Raw genomic sequence first — 20,315 nt, forward strand, 5'->3', positions numbered from 1 at the left:
GGAAACCACAAAAGTTCACATTCTATGTTCCAAGACAGATGCTGTTGACATATACTGTAAGTAATGTTGTATAGTTTTTATATTAATGTTTCATCATTGTCTATTTTAACTGTTTAAAGGTTTTTCAGGATAAATATAGCAGAAGATTGCATCAGACAGAGAAGGTTTACATGAGCTCTGTTGGATGGACTTCCCCATAATGCCTTGCAGCTATCAGATCACATGGTGCAGCACAACCAATCAAGAAAGACTAAAGTAGCCTATATAAAAGACAAGGCAGGGAATGCAGCAGCTAATTTGTAGTGAATCTACCTAAGCCATAGAGATAGGGAAAAACAAGTTATAAAACACTGAAGAAACTGTGCAGACATTGTGTGACAGCACAGGAGTGAAGATTAGTATGAGAGGAAAAGAGAATATTGTCATACACATTTTTCAGTGCAATTGGAGGCTTTGGGGTACTTTCGATTCTCTGTGAATCAAAGTTCCTAGTGAAATTGTGCCAAACTGGTAAAATTAAGTTTCAAAATTTGTTCATTTTTGGTGGCATTTCATTAGAAAGTTGAAATTATGTGAGCGCCACCGATCACTAGACTTAAAGGGCTGCGACACTAAAGCTTTTAGACTTTTTCTTGGTCAACCATTTATTAATATGGATCAACAAAAGCTGAATGGAGCCATCAAGAGGATAAATGATGCACCAATTTCCAAGCCCGGTTTCAAATCATTTTAGAAATTGGTAGCAACCACCGATCGCCAATTGATGTTACTTGCTAGTAATATTTCAGCCATGGCTATCCTTAGTCAAACTTTAGTGAATGCATTAAAAATTAATGTTGCGATTTTATTCCATCAAAAAGTCATTGGCAAAGATTTTTTTTCTATAATTTATTAATAAAAAAAATGAATATAAAAGCAAAGTAATAATATGTTCCGATGTAAACACGACAACAATGAAGCATTTTTAACAATATGTACAAATAAATATATATATATACTTTACTAGTGTGCATACTGATTGAGTAAAGTGAAATGTCAGTGTGACCAACAGGTGTAACCATCTATGAAGACACACAGTACCAGAACATCGGGGACCGACCACACCCCATAATAAATATCAGTTGTGCTGTAGGCATGGATCAGTTTGTGTCACCCGGGGTATGAGTCAATAAAAACTTAATAGTTGTGTGGTTGAAGATTAGGAGACATGTTAATACTTAGGTTTGCCTGTGTTAAAATGTTTTCAGCAAAAATGCAAAAAGTTATGATCAGCTCAAACGCAAGGTGACAAGTCATCGGCAGTAATTAAACCAAACCCTCCACTTTGAAAATAATGGCCATCTTGCCGCCACCATGTTGTAGAGCAAAATGAGCTGAACGGATTGATATATAATTTTGAAGGAAAAGATTCTGTAGAACTATTAATTAATGATAAAATCCTCTGATCATTCTAGGCTTAGGAGTCCAGTGGGCAGTCATTGTGTAGGACCGCCTACTGGACTCCTAAGCCTAGAATGATTACATAAAATATTACAAGCTTTACTGACTCTTTTCCCACAAAATTCTATATCAGTTTATTTAGCTCTAAACCATGGCGTCGGTAGATTGGACTTCATTTTTCAACATTACATGTTTTGTTTAATATATCAAAGTGCAAACACAGACTAATATTCTTTCACATTATCTATTTTATCAACTCACGTGTGGCTCATACTAATAACAGCGCGTCAGTTTTGTATACTGCATCAAAAAGCTAAGATACAGTCCCTTAAAGTAAATGTAACACTGATGACATGTTATTATCCATCTCAATAGAAAAGGTTAATATTTAGATTTATTACCAAAAAATATCTTAGTGCCATTAGAAACAAAGCTACATCAACTTTGTAAAGATAGTTTCCAGGTCAGTTTTTTATTTAGTAGTTATAGGCAATTTGAGGAATTTTTGGGCATATCAATGCCATTTTTTAAAATCACACCCCTTTGTGGTCATTTCCCATCCCTGAAATGAAGTGCTACTTTCTTGAAGGTTTCAAGGAGGTTCCTCAAGGTCTGCGAATACTTACAGGAGTCCAGGAGGTCTTTCTTTTTCTGTGAGCCTCCTGGACAATTTTGGGAGTGTTGACAGGTATGGAAACAGTTCATGCTATTATGTTATGAGGTTAGATCTTTCTAGCACCTGTACTATTTTCTGGCACCTGCACTCTTTTCTGGCACCTATCCTGCACTCTTTTCTGGCACCTGTACTATTTTCTGGCACCTGCACTCTTTTCTGGCACCTATACTATTTTCTGGCACCTGCACTCTTTTCTGGCACCTGTACTATTTTCTAACACCTGCACTCTTTTCTGGAACCTGCACTCTTTTCTGGCACCTGTACTCTTTCCTGGCAGCTGAAGTCTTTCCTGTAACCTCTACTCTTTCCTGGCTCTTCTACTCTTTCTACTCTTTCCTGGCACCTTTACTCTTTCCTGGCACATCTTCACTTTTCTGGCACCTCCACTTTTTCCTTTACCTTTAGTCTTTCCTTAGTTCCCTAGAGTTTAGCGTCTTCAGTAATGTTTACAGATGCTTTCTACTTCATTGGCCTGGTAAACATGCTCATTACATACAGCACCAATATATCTCCCTTTATAAATTCAGGATCTAGTGTCTAAAAGTTCTACATCTCCGAGGGATGGAGCGCTAACACCTATCTCCCACAGTACTCGACTGAAAGGGCTGAAAACTACTGTAAGGGGTATAGGAGTTTGCAACGATTCTGGAACTGGAATCCATGTCTCTTGGAATATGTCAGAGTCTGTTATCTCCTTGTATAGATCATCTGACCTTTGAGAAAGGTAGTCTTTCATTTGTGGCTGCCATGTGTCCTCCAGTTTCTGACCTTCAAAGGCATCTGGTTTCTTCTCTTGTTCTAATTGTTTCAGGTATCCCAGGGTTACATTAACCTTCATTTCTTCAACACAACTCTGGGGATTTCCTCTATAGGGAGAATCGATATGGCTGCTTGTACGCTTGAGGATTGGGGAACCTGTTGATAGGCTGATACCACTGTCTTCTTCTTGGAGACACTTATCAGGGATTCCTTCTTGCACGGGAAGTTCTATACCGTCAGAATTTGCCCTTGGCTCTTGCACTTCATCGGAAGAGTTCTCCAAGGACGCTGGAGAAGGTTTTAACACGTGTATGAACAGCTGGCTTCCAAACCCACTGTCTGCACTGCTGCGCATGGGAGAGTCTCGTGGCTTCGCCATCAGATGATCTTTCAGGCCGGTCTCCCAGCAGAGCGCCATTTCAATAACGGGAGAAGGAGGTTTATCCATCCAAGACCAACTTCTTTGAATGAGAGACTTCTGCAGCGAGAGAGAATACATTACATTATTTTAGGGATGAATGTGCAGGTACTATATGCTATGCCTAATATAAAGGTGCAGAGTCACATAAGGAATATTTCACATGACCATATTGCAGTCGTATGTTTGCATCTGTATTTTGACAAAATTCAAGCCCAATTACGGCTCTTGTGACCTGCACTAAGTGCATAATGTATGCCCACAATTCCAGCTGGCTGGGCTACACAGTAATGTGAACCTTCTCTATAAGTGAGTGGATCTAAAGTACAGTCATGGCCAAAAGTTTTGAGAATGACACCAAAATTATATTTTCACATGATCTGCTGGCCTCTGGTTTTTATTAGTGTTTGTCTGATGTTTATATCACATACAGAAATATAATTGCAATCATATTATGAGTACCAATAGGTTATATTGACAGTTAGAATGAGTTAATGCAGCAAGCCAATATTTGCAGTGTTGCCCCTTCTTCTTCAAGACCTCTGTAATTCTCCCTGGCATGCTCTCAATCAACTTTTGGACCAAATCCTGACCGATAGCAGTCCATTCTTGCATAATCAATGCTTGCATTTTGCCAGAATTTGTTGGTTTTTGTTTGTCCACCCGTCTCTTGATGATTGACCACAAGTTCTCAATGGGATTAAGATCTGGGGAGTTTCCAGGCCATGGACCCAAAATCTCTATGTTTTGTTCCATGAGCCATTTAGTTATCACCTTTGCTTTATGGCAAGGTGCTCCATCATGCTGGAAAAGGCATTGTTGGGCGCCAAACTGCTCTTGGACGGTTGGGAGAAGTTTCTCTTGGAGGACATTCTGGTACCATTCTTTATTCATGGCTGTGTTTTTAGGCAAGACTGTGAGTGAGCCGATTCCCTTGGCTGAGAAGCAACCAAACACATGAATGGTTTCAGGATGCTTTACAGTTGGCATGAGACAAGACTGGTGGTAGCGCTCACCTCTTCTTCTCCGAATAAGCTGTTTTCCAGATGTCCCAAACAATCGAAAAGGGGACTCATCAGAGAAAATGACTTTGCCCCAGTCCTCAGCAGTCCACTCCCTGTACCTTCTGCAAAATATAAGTCGGTCCCTGATGTTTTTTTCTGGAGAGAAGTGGCTTCTTTGCTGCCCTCCTTGAAACCTGCCCTTGCTCAAAAAGTCTCCGCCTCACAGTGCGTGCAGAAGCACTCACACCAGCCTGCTGCCATTCCTGAGCAAGCTTGGCACTGCTGGTAGTCCGATCCCGCAGCTGAAACAGTTTTAAGATACGGTCCTGGCGCTTGCTGGTCTTTCTTGGGCGCCCTGGAGCCTTTTTGACAACAATGGAAGCTCTCTCCTTGAAGTTCTTGATGATGCGATAGATTGTTGACTGAGGTGCAATCTTTGTAGCTGCGATACTCTTCCCTGTTAGGCCATTTTTGTGCAGTGCAATGATGGCTGCACGTGTTTCTTTAGAGATAACCATGGTTAACTGAAGAGAAACAATGATACCAAGAACCAGCCTCCTTTTAAAGTGTCCAGTGATGTCATTCTTACTTAATCATGACTGATTGATCGCCAGCCCTGTCCTCATCAACACCCACACCTGTGTTAATGGATCAATCACTAAAACGATGTTAGCTGCTCCTATTAAGGCAGGACTGCAATGATGTTGAAATGTGTTTTGGGGGTTAAAGTTCATTTTCTGGGTAAATATTGACTTTGCAAGTACAGTAATTGCTGTTAAGCTGATCACTCTTTGACAGGAGTATATGCAAATTGCCATTACAAAAAATGAAGCAGTAAACTTGGGAAAAATTACTATTTGTCTCATTCTCAATACTTTTGGCCACGACTGTATACAGAATTATCATTGTGGCTCAGCTATAAACCCTGGGGAACACGAGCTGGTGTCGTTTTTATTGACCACCAAGCTGTCAGTACCCTAGGATAAAGGTTGGCAAAAATGGGCCAAATTGACAATTATGGCTGACCATCACTTGGAGAATACTGTATACCTGATGACAGACTATTGACTTCTAGCTAGATTTTTGATGGTCCGATTTTTCATATGAATGATCCAACTTAAGATTCATTGACTTTATTCTGGTTTTAAGCTACTCATACACATGAGATATTTATCCACACGCCAATGATCTGCAGTTCAATATTTCATGTCAAAGGCCCTCTTAAGTATTAGAAACAGCTACTAAAAAACATGCAAAATTGTACATAATGTCCCAGACATAAGCCATGTTAGTGAGGTCTCATTAAACATTTTGGATTATTTGGCTTCTGCAGCCTCTATGGATCGCAGGACATAGCAGTCTATAGAATAAATTACCAATGAATCCATTATGAGCTCATTCTGGCAGCTGGGTCATTATATCCCTACAGGGTCAATGGACTTGGCATTTTAGACTCTTTTCTCCAATATTTTGAATAATGGGTTATCCGGCGCATGTTTTTGTTCTATATTTTGGATTAAAAGTGTATATATGAGAAGCATTATCACCCATCAACTCACCAATGTTTTAGGGGTCTTCACAACTCCACGGACGTACAAACAGACGAAGAAATTGACACAGATCAACAGGACCAAAAAGCTCAGGATGCAGGCCGCCAGCACCAGCAGAGTAGTGCTCGCCACCCCTATAAAGACACGGGAAGAGTAGGACGTCAGTCAGTAGCAGTCAGGAAATCATAGGCATACCAGATCTTGCAAGCAACTATCATCCCTGCAATTCTAAAAGATTACTTCTTCTGTATGAAGCTTCATACATGTATCTACCAAAATTTGCAAACATTTTTTTAGGCTATGCCAAGAATAAAAAGTAAAAATAATAAGTATTTATGTTATTATAAAAGTTAATTTTTACAGTATATTATAATTCCTGAAAACTAATTAAACTTTTTGCTCACGGTGTTCTGGTATATAAGGGTTTGCAGAGCGCAACCTGCTGTGTTGAATATTTTTACTAATTGCTTCTCCCTCTCCATGTCCCTTCTCTGCCCCCTCCATTCCTCACACGTCACCCCCCAACTCTATCACTGAAACCCAAGCCCCCTGGAGCATCATGCAGAAAAACCTCTTGGAAACTCTTTTTGGCCACAACCACCATGCCCCCTTAATGAGAGAACACACCCCTTCTTACCCATTTCCTACCCTCCTAATCCACAAGTGCTTGTTTCTATGAGATTTCAGGAATATTTTTTCAGAATAGACTAGAGAGTCCAGGAGGTCTTTTTTTATTCCTGGAGCCTCCTGGACTTTCCGGAAGTGTTGGTGTCACGGGAGTGTCAGGTTTGACAGACAGTCATTCTGGATCCGGCTGTAGAAGGTCGCTGCGCTTGGCCTTGCAGACACCTTCTTGATCCTTTCATCATCCCTCCCTTTCTAGGACCCAGCGGTGATCTCCACCTTCTGCTGCTAATTAACACACCATTCCTGAATCTTTAAATAAACTCAGTTTCTCCAGAGAGTTGCTGGTGATAATCCTCTGTTCAGGTCTGGAGTTCTGGCAGTCGGCTAGATTCTCCTTGGAGTTCCTTTGTGGATTGTAGTCATGATCTATCTAGTATCTTCTCAAAGCTAGAGCTAGTCCACCTCCCTACCTAGGGCGTAGCTCTAGGGTCAGCCAGGGCTAAGGTATCCTGCTCTGCGATAGGTGCGGAACCTATTTAAGAATGATAGGGGAGTCAGGGTATTGTGAGATCTGCCTGGGGATCTCCACTTCCCTTTCCCTAGTTGCTGGGCTTCCCCCCTTTTCCCGTCGTCGTACGCTGGGTTCTTCCCATACCTAGCATGACAGTTGGCAAGTATGGAATAACTGCATTGATAAATAACCCAACCTCTGTCTTACCTTGTTCCGGGAGATAAATGCATATCTCTAAAGATGCTTCTCCAAGGTTCATACGTGATGCGATTGCTGGTTGGACACTCAAGCAATACTCATTCGACCCGGCAAGGTCGCTGATACTGAAACTTTCTTCGTTCTCCAGGTGCTGAAACTAATAAGAGCAAAAGTTAAAAAGCTGGAACCACACTGGAACGTAAGTGAATAGAACTCTGCAACTAATAGAAGTTTTGATCCAATTGTAAATATTTGAGTCTACAGTTTTCAATGGTTTTGCAAGAACTTTTCAGGGTGTGAAAATATTTGAGAAGATCGTGGGAGGCTTATATCATAGCAGACTTCCTGTTAGTGAATGCTGAACCTGAGAACAAAACTTTGTACTCAACTATGGAGTAGAGCTTGGTTACATTAGTCTTGTTCCTGCCTGCAGCAAGGTGATACAATGTTCTTGGCTAAAGACCAAACGAACCTGCCGTTTTCGTCTAGACACTAAAAGGTGACGACAGTGACAACTACAGTACTATGTGGAAGGAATCCATGAGCAAGGAACCGATTACGGAAGAGTAAAAGATGTGACTTCCAACAAATATCAGTCAATGATGCTTACGGGAAGGTGACATATATTCTGCTTTGGGGTCCAGAGAGACCTTGGAGCATAGGAAACATCTTTTTGCGGCAATTGGGGCACTTTCAATTTGCTGAACAATTCGAGTGTAACCGCCGGATAAGAGATTTGCTTATCTCTAATGGTTGCACATTTTCTCTACCACTTAAATAAACCCAAATAAGTGAATGGAGCAAAACATGAATTGCTCACTACTGCACACCATTCACAGACACAAAGGACCCTATCCTCATCCTTATTGGGGTCCAAGTGGTCAGACCCCAATGCATTTAATAAATAATTGTAATGGGATAACCCATTCAAGGGTCCTACATCACAACGACAGCATGGCAACACAGAGACACATATAATATAAATATCTCCCAGCAGAGTACCACTAATTCAAGTATTTTTTTTTCAAAGCTGGTCATCTCGAGCAACTCAGCTCAAGATGTATCGTGCCCAAAAATATTAAAATGCATGAAATTAGAGATTTATCAGACACAAGAAGGCATGTGTAAAGGAAGGTGGTGGTGGAGGTCATTGGTGCTGATGCTTGCATTCATGTTCGTATCTTCAAACTGTACTGATTTTCCAGGAACCATTGAGAACAAGCTGATACACTAGAAAGGTGGCATGGCAGAGGGTGCAGAGGGCAGGAAATGCTTCCAATAGCGAACCCTTCCTGTGGCAGTAGTAAAGGAAAAGGGGACTCTCAAAAGTCACTATACTGTACGTCAATGTACTGACTTAATTGCCGCTACCCTCCTCATCCGAATCATTTGCTGTGTTTGCTTCCACTTTCACAATGTGGTATCTTTTATGCAAATATCTTAGCTTTAGTTAAAAAAACCACATTTGCACCATTATTTTTTCATTGGTTGTATCCGATCAGGGTTTTAGTTATGCAGCATAATCCAATTTTATCCTTTAATTTAAATAATTTCCTTGAAATATCATTAATGCAGCAATCTCTAAGAAACTTTGAACTTGCATGTGTTTTAGCACTTACCGTGTGATTATCTTTGGTTCGGCGGACTTGTACTTTATAGACGCGGTAAAACGGGAACACATCCTTGTAGTCACGAGTAATGTTGTCCTTTGTGACTCTGGGTAAAGTGAGCTCAACATGTAGTGAGGAGCCATTCACAGCAAGAGCTACTGATGGCGGAGGAAGGTTCACTGTGTGAAAATCAGAGGATAATTGCTTATTAATCTCGTTATATACTATCGATCCTCAAAAATAGACTTTTGATGGTAAAGAACACGTGGTTTTGCAACTAAACCAGCGGTCATTAATGTGCACCAAATATTTTTTTGCTGTACTTAAACCGCCTAGCACCTCCTACCTTGGGGAGAATGTGTTTGTACATGAGGAATAACACTATTTCTGGTCACAGTATGACTTGTATCTTGCATTTTCACCAGTTTTCTCCACTGCAGGCTCAATCTCTAACTTTCAGTTGTCTCTGAGCTAGTGGGTGGAGAGTAGCTGCTATGATATCTCCCTGAGACACCTGAGGAAGGCTGGATACAAGAGAAACACTTTGTGTTTTTCATAAATTTTATTTTTATTTAAAAAAAATTGGGGGGGGGTGATTATCTCACTTTTTATTCATGTGGAAGCACTTATCACCTATACACAACACACAGACATGAGGGATTCCAGCTCTCCTGTCTCTATGTAGCACATCTTCAGAAGCAACAGCAGCATGGAGGACATTATACAGCAGTACTGAGCAGTGTAGCTGTGAATCCAGCACTGGGGTGAGATAAAACACTTACTAGAAAGCAGCATCACAATCTATCTGTTTCTCTATCTGCCAGTTCTCAAACTATGCTCCTCCTCCTATCTTCTCTGTACATTTCAATAGGCATCTGTAATCTTATCCATCATTGTGCAGTTTGGATTTTAGCTCATGATGAGTTTAGGAGGCTGGGGGAGGGGAGGAGAAGAAAAAGTGACTCATAAGTGTATAAAGAAGCAGATCTTTCTGATAAGATATAATACAAAGTTTCTTATATTCACTTGTACTATTGATTTATGGAAAGTTTGTTTCAAGTCTGCAAGAAAATGCATTTTGAAGGCTACTAATACTTAAACAAACCCCTTTATCTCCAAAGTTCTTCCTTACACAGGTCCCTAAGTATCCAAGACTTATACAGCATGAAAACACCACAGTACCCTCTCCGGATAGAATCAGTTACCTTCAGTGAACTTGTATCGTGTTGATCGAGACCACTTTGATGTCTGGTTTCCAAGAAGACTCCTGACCCTTCCAAAATATCCCAAGCTCTTGGGCAAGGTCTCCGCTGTCAGATCACAGTATTGGTGGCTAATAAAGTGGCAATGAGGCACAGAGGTCCAGTTGGAGCCATAACTGGAAAAAAAAAATATTAATTAAATAAAATTGACCACAGTACACAAAAGCTATAACAATGAAACAAAATACAAAGTCTACGCCAATTGGCTGATCGTTAGACTTTCTCAGTTGTCCTCGTGTAACTTCTATTCATTTCAGTAAAGAGGAAATGAGCACATGTATAACGCTCTGCAGTGATGTAACTTTGAGTTTGTTGTCCCCTATGCAAAATCTCCAAAAGGGCCCACAAATATCATGGGACCTTACTAGTATTGGTCTCCACATATGGGCCAAAAAAACCTTTTGGACTCCTTAATCTCCAGGATCCCAGATATGACTGCAACCCCTGCACCCACTACAGTTATGTCCCTGAAACTTTCCACCAAAGTCAAGTGGCAGGGTATACGTGTGGAGTTTAAGCTGACCCTTAAAGTCTAGTTTATGGAATTGACTTTGGTGCCATTTAGCTACTACCTAGTTAGCTTGTCTGCAAATTATAACAGAAAATCATCCAAGTTCTGCTCCTCCTTTGATAGATGCAACAATGGGGAACTGGCTGCAGATCAGAGAGGAGAGAAGGGAGAAAGCATTTAAGTAGTTAGGGAGGGCAGCTCAGTCAGGATGTAAATAGGGAAGAAATCAGTACAAAAATGAAGATGTGCTGATATACGAGAGCTAGTGAAGACTGCAACATCCTAAACACAGAGTCCTCAAATCAGGCATATATTAATGGGAGGAACTGGCTGCAGATCAGAGAGGAGAGAGGGGAGAAAGCATTTAAGTAGTTAGGGAGGGAAGCTCAGTCAGGATGTAAATAGGGAAGAAATCAGTACAAAAATGAAGATGTGCTGATATACGAGAGCTAGTGAAGACTACAACATCCTAAACACAGAGTCCTCACATCTAGCATATATTAATGGGAGGAACCGGCTGCAGATCATAGAGGAGAGAGGGGAGAAAGTATTTAAGTAGTTAGGGAGGGCAGCTCAGTCAAGATGTAAATAGGGAAGACATCAGTACAGAAATGAAGCTATGCTGATACACGAGAGCTAGTGAAGATTGCAACATCCTAATCACAGAGTCCTCACATCTAGAGTACATTAATGGGACTGAGTCTGAAAATGAATGAAAAGAACATTGTGGCATGATAATTATTGCAACATTTATAGCTAAATGTAATGACAAACATGTAGAAAAATCATTTTTTCCATATCAATGGTGCACAAGGCGATGAAATTATTTCCTTGAAGAATAGTCTGTTTTGCATTCTTGTGTCATGGTTCACCTGAGGTTTAGGATTTGTCCGTACTATCATTCTCTTACCTCCTATACTGAATTTCATACAAGATTCCATCATTGGTTTTGTCATGGTCCCAAATTAAAACGTGGGCAAAAAATTCCTTTTGGAAGTTGACATTTGTAGGGGATGTGACAATTTCAGCTATGGAGAAAACAAAGTGTTAGTTTTCATTGGATTGACATCAGAATATACATCATACACAGTCAGAACGTGGCAATAGTTTTCATGTGGGTTTTGCTGCACTTCCACAATGAATCCACAGAAAATCTGCATCTGCAGTGTGCACATTTCACCGCGAATGAAATCCTCGGAGTATATTCTACACGGAAAATCTATAGCATTTCCATTCGATGTGCACAAAAGAATAAATAATCCAAATGATTTGCCACTTGATTACCAAAAAAGGTTGGTAAAAAACTGGACAATCACCACCTATAGATTACCAGCAGGCTTTATAGATGCATCCTTGGCTTTTGACTACACTTATGAGAATAGAAAGAAAACAACAACATGATTTTGCGATACTCGGTAGAGGTTTATTACATGTCTCTATTTTTGTCAATCCAGTGGTTGTGATGAGCATTGAAGCCTGACAAGGGTTGTAGTTGGTTTTTTATTTTGCATTTTTCAGTGATTTACTTTGAATCATTCCTGACTTTTGTCTTTTTACGTTCCTCATTTTACTGCATTTCTATCCATTTCTAAATGCAATTTCAATGCTGTAGTTAATTCCCTAAACTTACTTTGAATGTGTCGTAGCACAACCCCTCAGGCCATCTACCAGCAAAACACTGTGTACTCATTTTGCCTGGTTTGCTGCTTTAAAGGGAACCCGTCTGGATGATTTTACTACTGAAACTAGAAGTATTGGTATCGTCCAAGTACAACAATACAAAGCTGCATATAAACCAGCCTGGAAGTGCATTGGGGGCGTGTCAATGTGCTCAGAGTGTATCAACACACGCCCCCAAAGCACTTCCAGGCTAATTTGCATATGTGGCTTCTATTACTTTCCCAGCGCTGGCACATCAGATTCCAACAAGACAGATATCATTGCTGTACTCGGACCTATACCAAAAGTTTTAGTGGTGAAATCCTCCCAACATGCTTCTTTTAACTTTCCTTCTGTCATTTCTACGTCCTTTATCTCAACAGGAACATTGTCAGACGACATTACACAACTTTATGTTACGTCTCTGTAGTCTTTTCTTTGTAATGAAGAGATTCAAACAAGAGCGGAAGCTGCAACAGAAACCATCAGTGTGTACAAAGGAAATGAAGACGTGACGTATCACTAGTGGTTTTCTGACACTGGAAACGTAATGTTTTTAAATATATTATTGGCGTCATGGAAAAAAGGATTTGATTATCGAGTATTACCAATTGTGAACTATTGTGGCAACAGGAGCCGATCTGCAGGACCCATCAGAGGCTGCTACACATCGAATGCAGCTGCGCTTTGCAAATAGCAGCTGATCGGTGGAGGTGAAGGGCTGGACCCGCACCCGTCTGATGATTTATCCTATGGGTAAACGTTGTGACCGGACAAACCCTCTTTCCTCTGCTGCCTGTTCTGTGGCAGAATTAGGGAAGTATACACTGTGGTCCGGCGTCATCGATCCTGACTGGGGATTTCCATTCTTGTACTATCCATCAGTATGTAATCAGGGTATTGAGATGAGTGGTAGATACTGAGCTGCGGTTATGGAGTTCAGTATTACATCCTGCCATCGGATTAAGGCAATAAACTACATGTGTCCAAAATGTCTATTTCTAGATATTATACTGACTACGTTGTATCCAATCTACAGGAAGGTCTATCTATTATCTATCTATCTAATATCTATATATCTATTATCTATCTACAGTACAGACCAAAAGTTTGGACACATCTTCTCATTTAAAGATTTTTCTGTATTTTCATGACTATGAAAATTGTACATTCACACTGAAGGCATCAAAACTATGAATTAACACATGTGGAATTATATACTTAACAAAAAAGTGTGAAACAACTGAAAATATGTCTTATATTCTAGGTTCTTCAAAGTAGCCACCTTTTGCTTTGATGACTGCTTTGCACACTCTTGGCATTCTCTTGATGAGCTTCAAGAGGTAGTCACCGAAAATGGTCTTCCAACAATCTTGAAGGAGTTCCCAGAGATGCTTAGCACTTGTTGGCCCTTTTGCCTTCACTCTGCGGTCCAGCTCACCCCAAACCATCTCGATTGGGTTCAGGTCTGGTGACTGTGGAGGCCAGGTCATCTGGCGTAGCACCCCATCACTCTCCTTCTTGGTCAAATAGCCCTTACACAGCCTGGAGGTGTGTTTGGGGTCATTGTCCTGTTGAAAAATAAATGATGGTCCAACTAAACGCAAACCGGATGGAATAGCATGCCGCTGCAAGATGCTGTGGTAGCCATGCTGGTTCAGTATGCCTTCAATTTTGAATAAATCCCCAACAGTGTCACCAGCAAAGCACCCCCACACCATCACACCTCCTCCTCCATGCTTCACGGTGGGAACCAGGCATGTAGAGTCCATCCGTTCACCTTTTCTGCGTCGCACAAAGACACGGTGCTTGGAACCAAAGATCTCAAATTTGGACTCATTAGACCAAAGCACAGATTTCCACTGGTCTAATGTCCATTCCTTGTGTTCTTTAGCCCAAACAAGTCTCTTCTGCTTGTTGCCTGTCCTTAGCAGTGGTTTCCTAGCAGCTATTTTACCATGAAGGCCTGCTGCACAAAGTCTCCTCTTAACAGTTGTTGTAGAGATGTGTCTGCTGCTAGAACTCTGTGTGGCATTGACCTGGTCTCTAATCTGAGCTGCTGTTAACCTGCGATTTCTGAGGCTGGTGACTCTGATAAACTTATCCTCAGAAGCAGAGGTGACTCTTGGTCTTCCTTTCCTGGGGCGGTCCTCATGTGAGCCAGTTTCTTTGTAGCGCTTGATGGTTTTTGCAACTGCACTTGGGGACACTTTCAAAGTTTGCCCATTTTTTCGGACTGACTGACCTTTATTTCTTAAAGTAATGATGGCCACTCATTTTTTCTTTACTTAGCTGCTTTTTTCTTGCCATAATACAAATTCTAACAGTCTATTCAGTAGGACTATCAGCTGTGTATCCCCCAGACTTCTGCACGACACAACTGATGGTCCCAACCCCATTTATAAGGCAAGAAATCCCACTTATTAAACCATACAGGGCACACCTGTGAAGTGAAAACCATTTCCGGTGACTACCACTTGAAGCTCATCAAGAGAATGCCAAGAGTGTGCAAAGCAGTCATCAAAGCAAAAGGTGGCTACTTTGAAGAACCTAGAATATAAGACATATTTTCAGTTGTCTCACACTTTTTTGTTAAGTATATAATTCCACATGTGTTAATTCATAGTTTTGATGCCTTCAGTGTGAATGTACAATTTTCAGAGTCATGAAAATACAGAAAAATCTTTAAATGAGATGGTGTGTCCAAACTTTTGGACTGTACTGTATCTATTTATTATCTATTATCTATCTATCTATCATCTATCTATTATCCATTTATCTATCATCTATCTATTATCTATCTAGTAGTGTGTTACCAGGTACACGTCTGCAGAGTATTAACAAAAAACCCTAGTTTAAAAAAGAAGAAAAAAAGAAGTGCAACACTTAAATGGTTTATTTGCAAAAAAAGATGGACCCTTTATTATCCCATAAACTACAATACAACATTTTGGCTCATAAATATTGATATATTTCAAACATTAACTATTGGAGTTCTGCCCTCCTTTTTTGGTCTATCTACTGTATCTATCTATCTATCTATCTATCTATCTATCTATCTATCTATCTATCTATTATCTATCCATCTATCTATTATCTATTATTTATCTATCTATCATCTATTATTTATCTATCTATCTATTATCTATCATCTATCTATTATCTATCTATCTATTATCTATCTATTATCTATCTATTATCTATCATCTATCTATTATCTATCTATCTATTATCTATCTATCATCTATCTATTATCTATCATCTATCTCTCTATTATCTATCTATCTATTATCTATCTATCATCTATCTATTATCTATCATCTATCTATCTATCTATTATCTATCTATTATCTATCTATTATCTATTATCTATCATCTATCTATCTATTATCTATTATCTATCCATCTATCTATTATCTATTATTTATCTATCTATCATCTATTATTTATCTATCTATCTATCTATTATCTATCATCTATCTATTATCTATCTATCTATCTATCTATTATCTATCATCTATCTCTCTATTATCTATCTATCTATTATCTATCTATCATCTATCTATTATCTATCATCTATCTATCTATCTATTATCTATCTATTATCTATCTATTATCTATTATCTATCATCTATCTATCTATCTATTATCTATTATCTATCCATCTATCTATTATCTATTATTTATCTATCTATCATCTATTATTTATCTATTATCTATCTATTATCTATCATCTATCTATTATCTATCTATCTATCTATTATCTATCATCTATCTCTCTATTATCTATCTATCTATTATCTATCTATCATCTATCTATTATCTATCATCTATCTATCTATTATCTATCTATTATCTATCTATTATCTATTATCTATCATCTATCTATCTATCTATTATCTATCTATCTATCTATCTATTATCTATCATCTATCTATCTATTATCTATCTATCTATCTATCTATCTATTATCTATCTATCATCTATCTATCATCTATCTCTCTATTATCTATCTATCTATTATCTATCTATCATCTATCTATCTATCTATCATCTATCTATTATCTATCATCTATCTATCTATTATCTATCATCTATTATCTATCTATTATCTATCTATCTATTATCTATCTATCATCTATCTATCTATTATCTATCTATCATCTATCTATTATCTATCATCTATCTATTATCTATCTATCTATCTATTATCTATCTATCATCTATCTATTATCTATCATCTATCTATCATCTATCTATCTATCTATCTATTATCTATCTATTATCTATCTATCTATTATCTATCTATCATCTATCTATTATCTATCATCTATCTATTATCTATCTATCTATCTATTATCTATCTATCATCTATCTATTATCTATCTATCTATCTATTATCTATCATCTATCTATTATCTATCATCTATCTATTATCTATCTATCTATTATCTATCTATCTATCTATTATCTATCATCTATCTATCTATTATTTATCTATCTATTATCTATCTATCTATTATCTATCTATCTATCTATTATCTATCTATCTATTATCTATCTATCTATTATCTATCTATCTATCTATTATCTATCTATTATCTATCTTTCTATCTATCTAGTTCTTAATTCCTTAAAAACAGTAAACCTGATTAAGACTTGAGAAGTAGTTACCTTTGGAGGGTGCCAGCAGGCACACAGCCGCATGCAGTACTGTCACACAGCGGAGCGCAGCGAGCCCCAGCTTCGCCATAGGGACTGTCTATCTCTCATCTCTTAGTCTTAGGTTGTTATAAGTCAGCCTGCACTTATGCCCCCTGATACTTCCTCATTGTCCTCCACGCCTTGTAGGAGGTGTCCCGATGTCCCACGCAAGGAAATACCAGGGGATATTTTACAGAGACTCCTGAGAAACAAAGATGAGGTTTCTAAACGAAAGCAATATGTATGTACAGGGACTTCCTCCAATGTGCGGGGGGCGTACAGTATGACAACGCCTGGTGTCTGGTGGGGACAGCTAATGATATTCTGTATATAAGACAATGATGAGGATGAGCTCATGTTACTGCATTACTTAACCACTTCGCACCAGAGCCTGTTTTTGCCTTCGTGACCAGGCCAATTTTTTCAATTCTGACCACTGTCACTTTATGAGGTTATACCTCTGGAACGCTTCAACGGATCCCCCTGATTCTGAGATCGTTTTTTCGTGACATATTGTACTTCATGATAGTGGTAAAATTTCTACGCTATAACTTGCGTTTATTTGTGAAAAAATCGGAAATTTGGCGAAAATTTAGCAATTTTCAAACTTTTAATTTTCATGCCCTTAAATCAGAGAGATATGTCACACAAAATAGTTAATAAATAACATTTCCCACATGTCTACTTTACATCAGCACAATTTTGGAATCAAAATTTTTTTTTGTTAGGGAGCTATAAGGGTTAAAAGTTGACCAGCGATTTCTCATTTTTCCAACAAAATTTGCAAAACCATTTTTTTAGGGACCACATCACATTTGAAGTCACTTTGAGGGGTCTTTATGACAGAAAATACCCAAAAGTGACACCATTCTAAAAACTGCACCCCTCAAGGTGCTCAAAACCACATTCAAGAACTTTATTAACCCTTCAGGTGCTTCACAGGAATTTTTGGAATGTGGAAGAAAAAATTAACATTTAACTTTTTTCACAAAAATGTTACTTTAGACCCAATTTTTTTTATTTTCACAGGGGTAACAGGAAAAAATGGACCCCAAATTTTTTGGTGCCATTTCTCTTGAGCGTGCTGATACCCCATATGTTTGAAAGGCGAAGGGAAGGAGCGCCATTTGACTTTTTGAATGTAAAATTTGTTTTAATAATTAGCAGACGCCATGTTGCATTTGGGGAGCCGCTGATGTGCCTAAACAGTGGAAAACCCCCACAAGTGACACCATTTTGGAAACTAGACCCCTTAGGGAACTTATCTAGATGTGTGGTGAGCACCTTGAACCCCAAGGTGCTTCACAGAAGTTTATAATATTGAGCTGTAAAAATAAAATTTTCAAATTTTTCCCACAAAACCGTTTTTCATCCCTTAATTTTGCATTATCATAAGGGTAACAGGATAAATTGCACCATGAAATTTGTTGTGCAATTTCTCCTGAACACGCTGATACCCCATATGTGGAGGCAAATTACTGTTTGGGCGCATGGCAGGGTTTGAAAGGGAAGGAGCGCCATTTGACTTTTTGAATGTAAAATTTGTTTGAATAATTAGCGGACGCCATGTCACATTTGGGGAGCCCCTAATGTGCCTAAACAGTGGAAACCCCCCACAAGTGCAGCCATTTTGGAAACTAGACCCCGTAGGGAACTTATCTAGATGTGTGGTGAGCACCTTGCACCCCCAGCTGCTTCACAGAAGTTTATAATATTGAGCCGTGAAAATAAAATTTTCACATTTTTCCCACAAAAAATGTTTTTCATTCCCTTATTTTGTATTATCATAAGGATAACCGGAGAAATTGCACCATGAAATTTGTTGTGCAATTTCTCCTGAGTACGCCGATACCCCATATGTGGGGGGAAACCACTGATTTGGTGTACGGCAGGGTTCGGAAGAGAAAGGAGCGCTATGTTGGCTGGGATAGGTTGCAGACACCATGTCACATTTGAAGAGTCGCTGACATGCCGAATCAGCAGAAACCCCCACAAGTGACCCCATTTTGTAAACTACGCCTCTCAAGGAATTCATCTAGGGAAGTAGTGAGTATTTTTTAATTTTTTAATTTATACCATTGGGCAGTGAAAAAAGCATAATTATATTTTTACCACAAAAAAATGTTTTACCCTCAGATTTTACATTTTCACACAGGGCAATGGGTAAAAATAGTGCCGAAATGTGTCACACAATTTCTTCTAAGAGTGGCAATACCCCATATGTGGCTGTATCGTACCGCTCAGCCATACGGCGAGAACAAATTATTGTAGAATAAGCATTTGGATTTGGGAGCACAAAATTTTCAGAATTTCTTTTGGGGGGCAAGGGCCATTTCGCTTTTCCAGAGCCTTTCTGCTACCAGTAACTTGGAAGTCCCTTATATTTTTAACAGATGACGGACCTGAGTGGGGACTAGCTTTTTTTGAGGACTGAGTTGAAGCTTTTATTGGGAACATTTTACGTAACATTTATCCGGCGCTCTAGGCTGGGCATTTACATCGGGGTTTCCATCTAAAATTCCAAGTGATGTAATTCAGATGAAACCCCTGCGGGATCCATTCACTGTAATGAGGCAGCAGAGTTACTCTGGACTCCGTCTGGCCTCTGTTTAGCGGTGTCCTTTTTTTCAGAAGTGCACAAAACTGTGGCCAACCGCACTTTTATGCACGCCTAAAACAAATGACACCGTGGGATCACAGGCCAGACGGCATCCACAGTGGCCTATATCTGCCTCATTACAGGGAATCTTCCGTCATGGGTTCCGGCTGAATCACGTATTTCAGAGATTTACATGGAAACTCTGGTGTGAGTGCTCAGCGCAGAGCGCAGGATAAATGTGAGCAGAGCCTTACTGCGATCTTTGGGAGATATAATAAACAAATCAGTAGCAGGTGAAAAATTGGTTTTATTTATTTTTTACGCCGTTCCTCGTGCGGTATAAGTGATGAGATTACTTTATTCTTCGGGTCGGTGCGATTACAGAGATACCAGATTTATATCGGGTTTTTATGATTGACAGCTGTCACACACTAAAAGACGCTTTTTTTCCCAAAATCTAGTTTTTGCATCACCATATTTTGAGAGCTATAATTTTTCCATATTTCTGCCGACAGAGTCATGTGATGGCTTGTTTTTTGCGGGACGAGTTGACATTTTTATTGGAACCATTTTTGGGTACGTGACATTTTTTGATCGCTTTCTATTCCGTTTTTTGGGAGGTAAAATTAACAAAAACAAACAATTCAGGAATTGTTTTTTGAGGTTTTTTTTATGCCGTTCTGCGTGTGGTAAAAGTGATAAGGCAGCATTATTCTTCGGGTCAGTACATTTACAGCGATACTACACTTACTGTATTTTTTTTAATGTTTTGGCGCTTTTACACAAT

The 20,315-nt window shown here is 39.1% G+C and overlaps 1 protein-coding gene across 1 annotated transcript; it reads right to left on the minus strand.

Moving 5' to 3' along the window:
* Nucleotides 1–928: 928 nt before the first annotated feature.
* IL10RA (interleukin 10 receptor subunit alpha) lies at nucleotides 929–17,174 on the minus strand. Its single transcript, XM_073657060.1, has 7 exons — nucleotides 16,900–17,174; nucleotides 11,477–11,594; nucleotides 9,999–10,171; nucleotides 8,803–8,972; nucleotides 7,193–7,340; nucleotides 5,857–5,981; nucleotides 929–3,353 (listed from the first exon to the last, which is right to left on the minus strand). The coding sequence occupies exons 1-7, from the start codon at nucleotides 16,976–16,978 to the stop codon at nucleotides 2,640–2,642; spliced, it is 1,527 nt and encodes a 508-aa protein (XP_073513161.1). The 5' UTR covers nucleotides 16,979–17,174; the 3' UTR covers nucleotides 929–2,639.
* Between the last annotated feature and the right edge of the window lie 3,141 nt (nucleotides 17,175–20,315).

This window comes from Phyllobates terribilis, unplaced genomic scaffold (assembly GCF_046119375.1).
Source record: "Phyllobates terribilis strain yellow unplaced genomic scaffold, ASM4611937v1 Scaffold_12__6_contigs__length_324123572, whole genome shotgun sequence".
NCBI classification, from domain to species: Eukaryota; Metazoa; Chordata; class Amphibia; order Anura; family Dendrobatidae; genus Phyllobates; species Phyllobates terribilis.

Bases quoted from the DNA above. Each gene is read 5' to 3' on its own strand.
- IL10RA (XM_073657060.1), bottom strand. From the start codon at position 16,978: ATGGCGAAGCTGGGGCTCGCTGCGCTCCGCTGTGTGACAGTACTGCAT. The intron at 5,982-7,192 runs GTAAGACAGAGG...GTGTCTTTATAG, and splicing joins CATTTATCTCCCGGAACAAG to GGGTGGCGAGCACTACTCTG. The intron at 3,354-5,856 runs GTGAGTTGATGG...CTCTCGCTGCAG, and splicing joins TGAAGACCCCTAAAACATTG to AAGTCTCTCATTCAAAGAAG.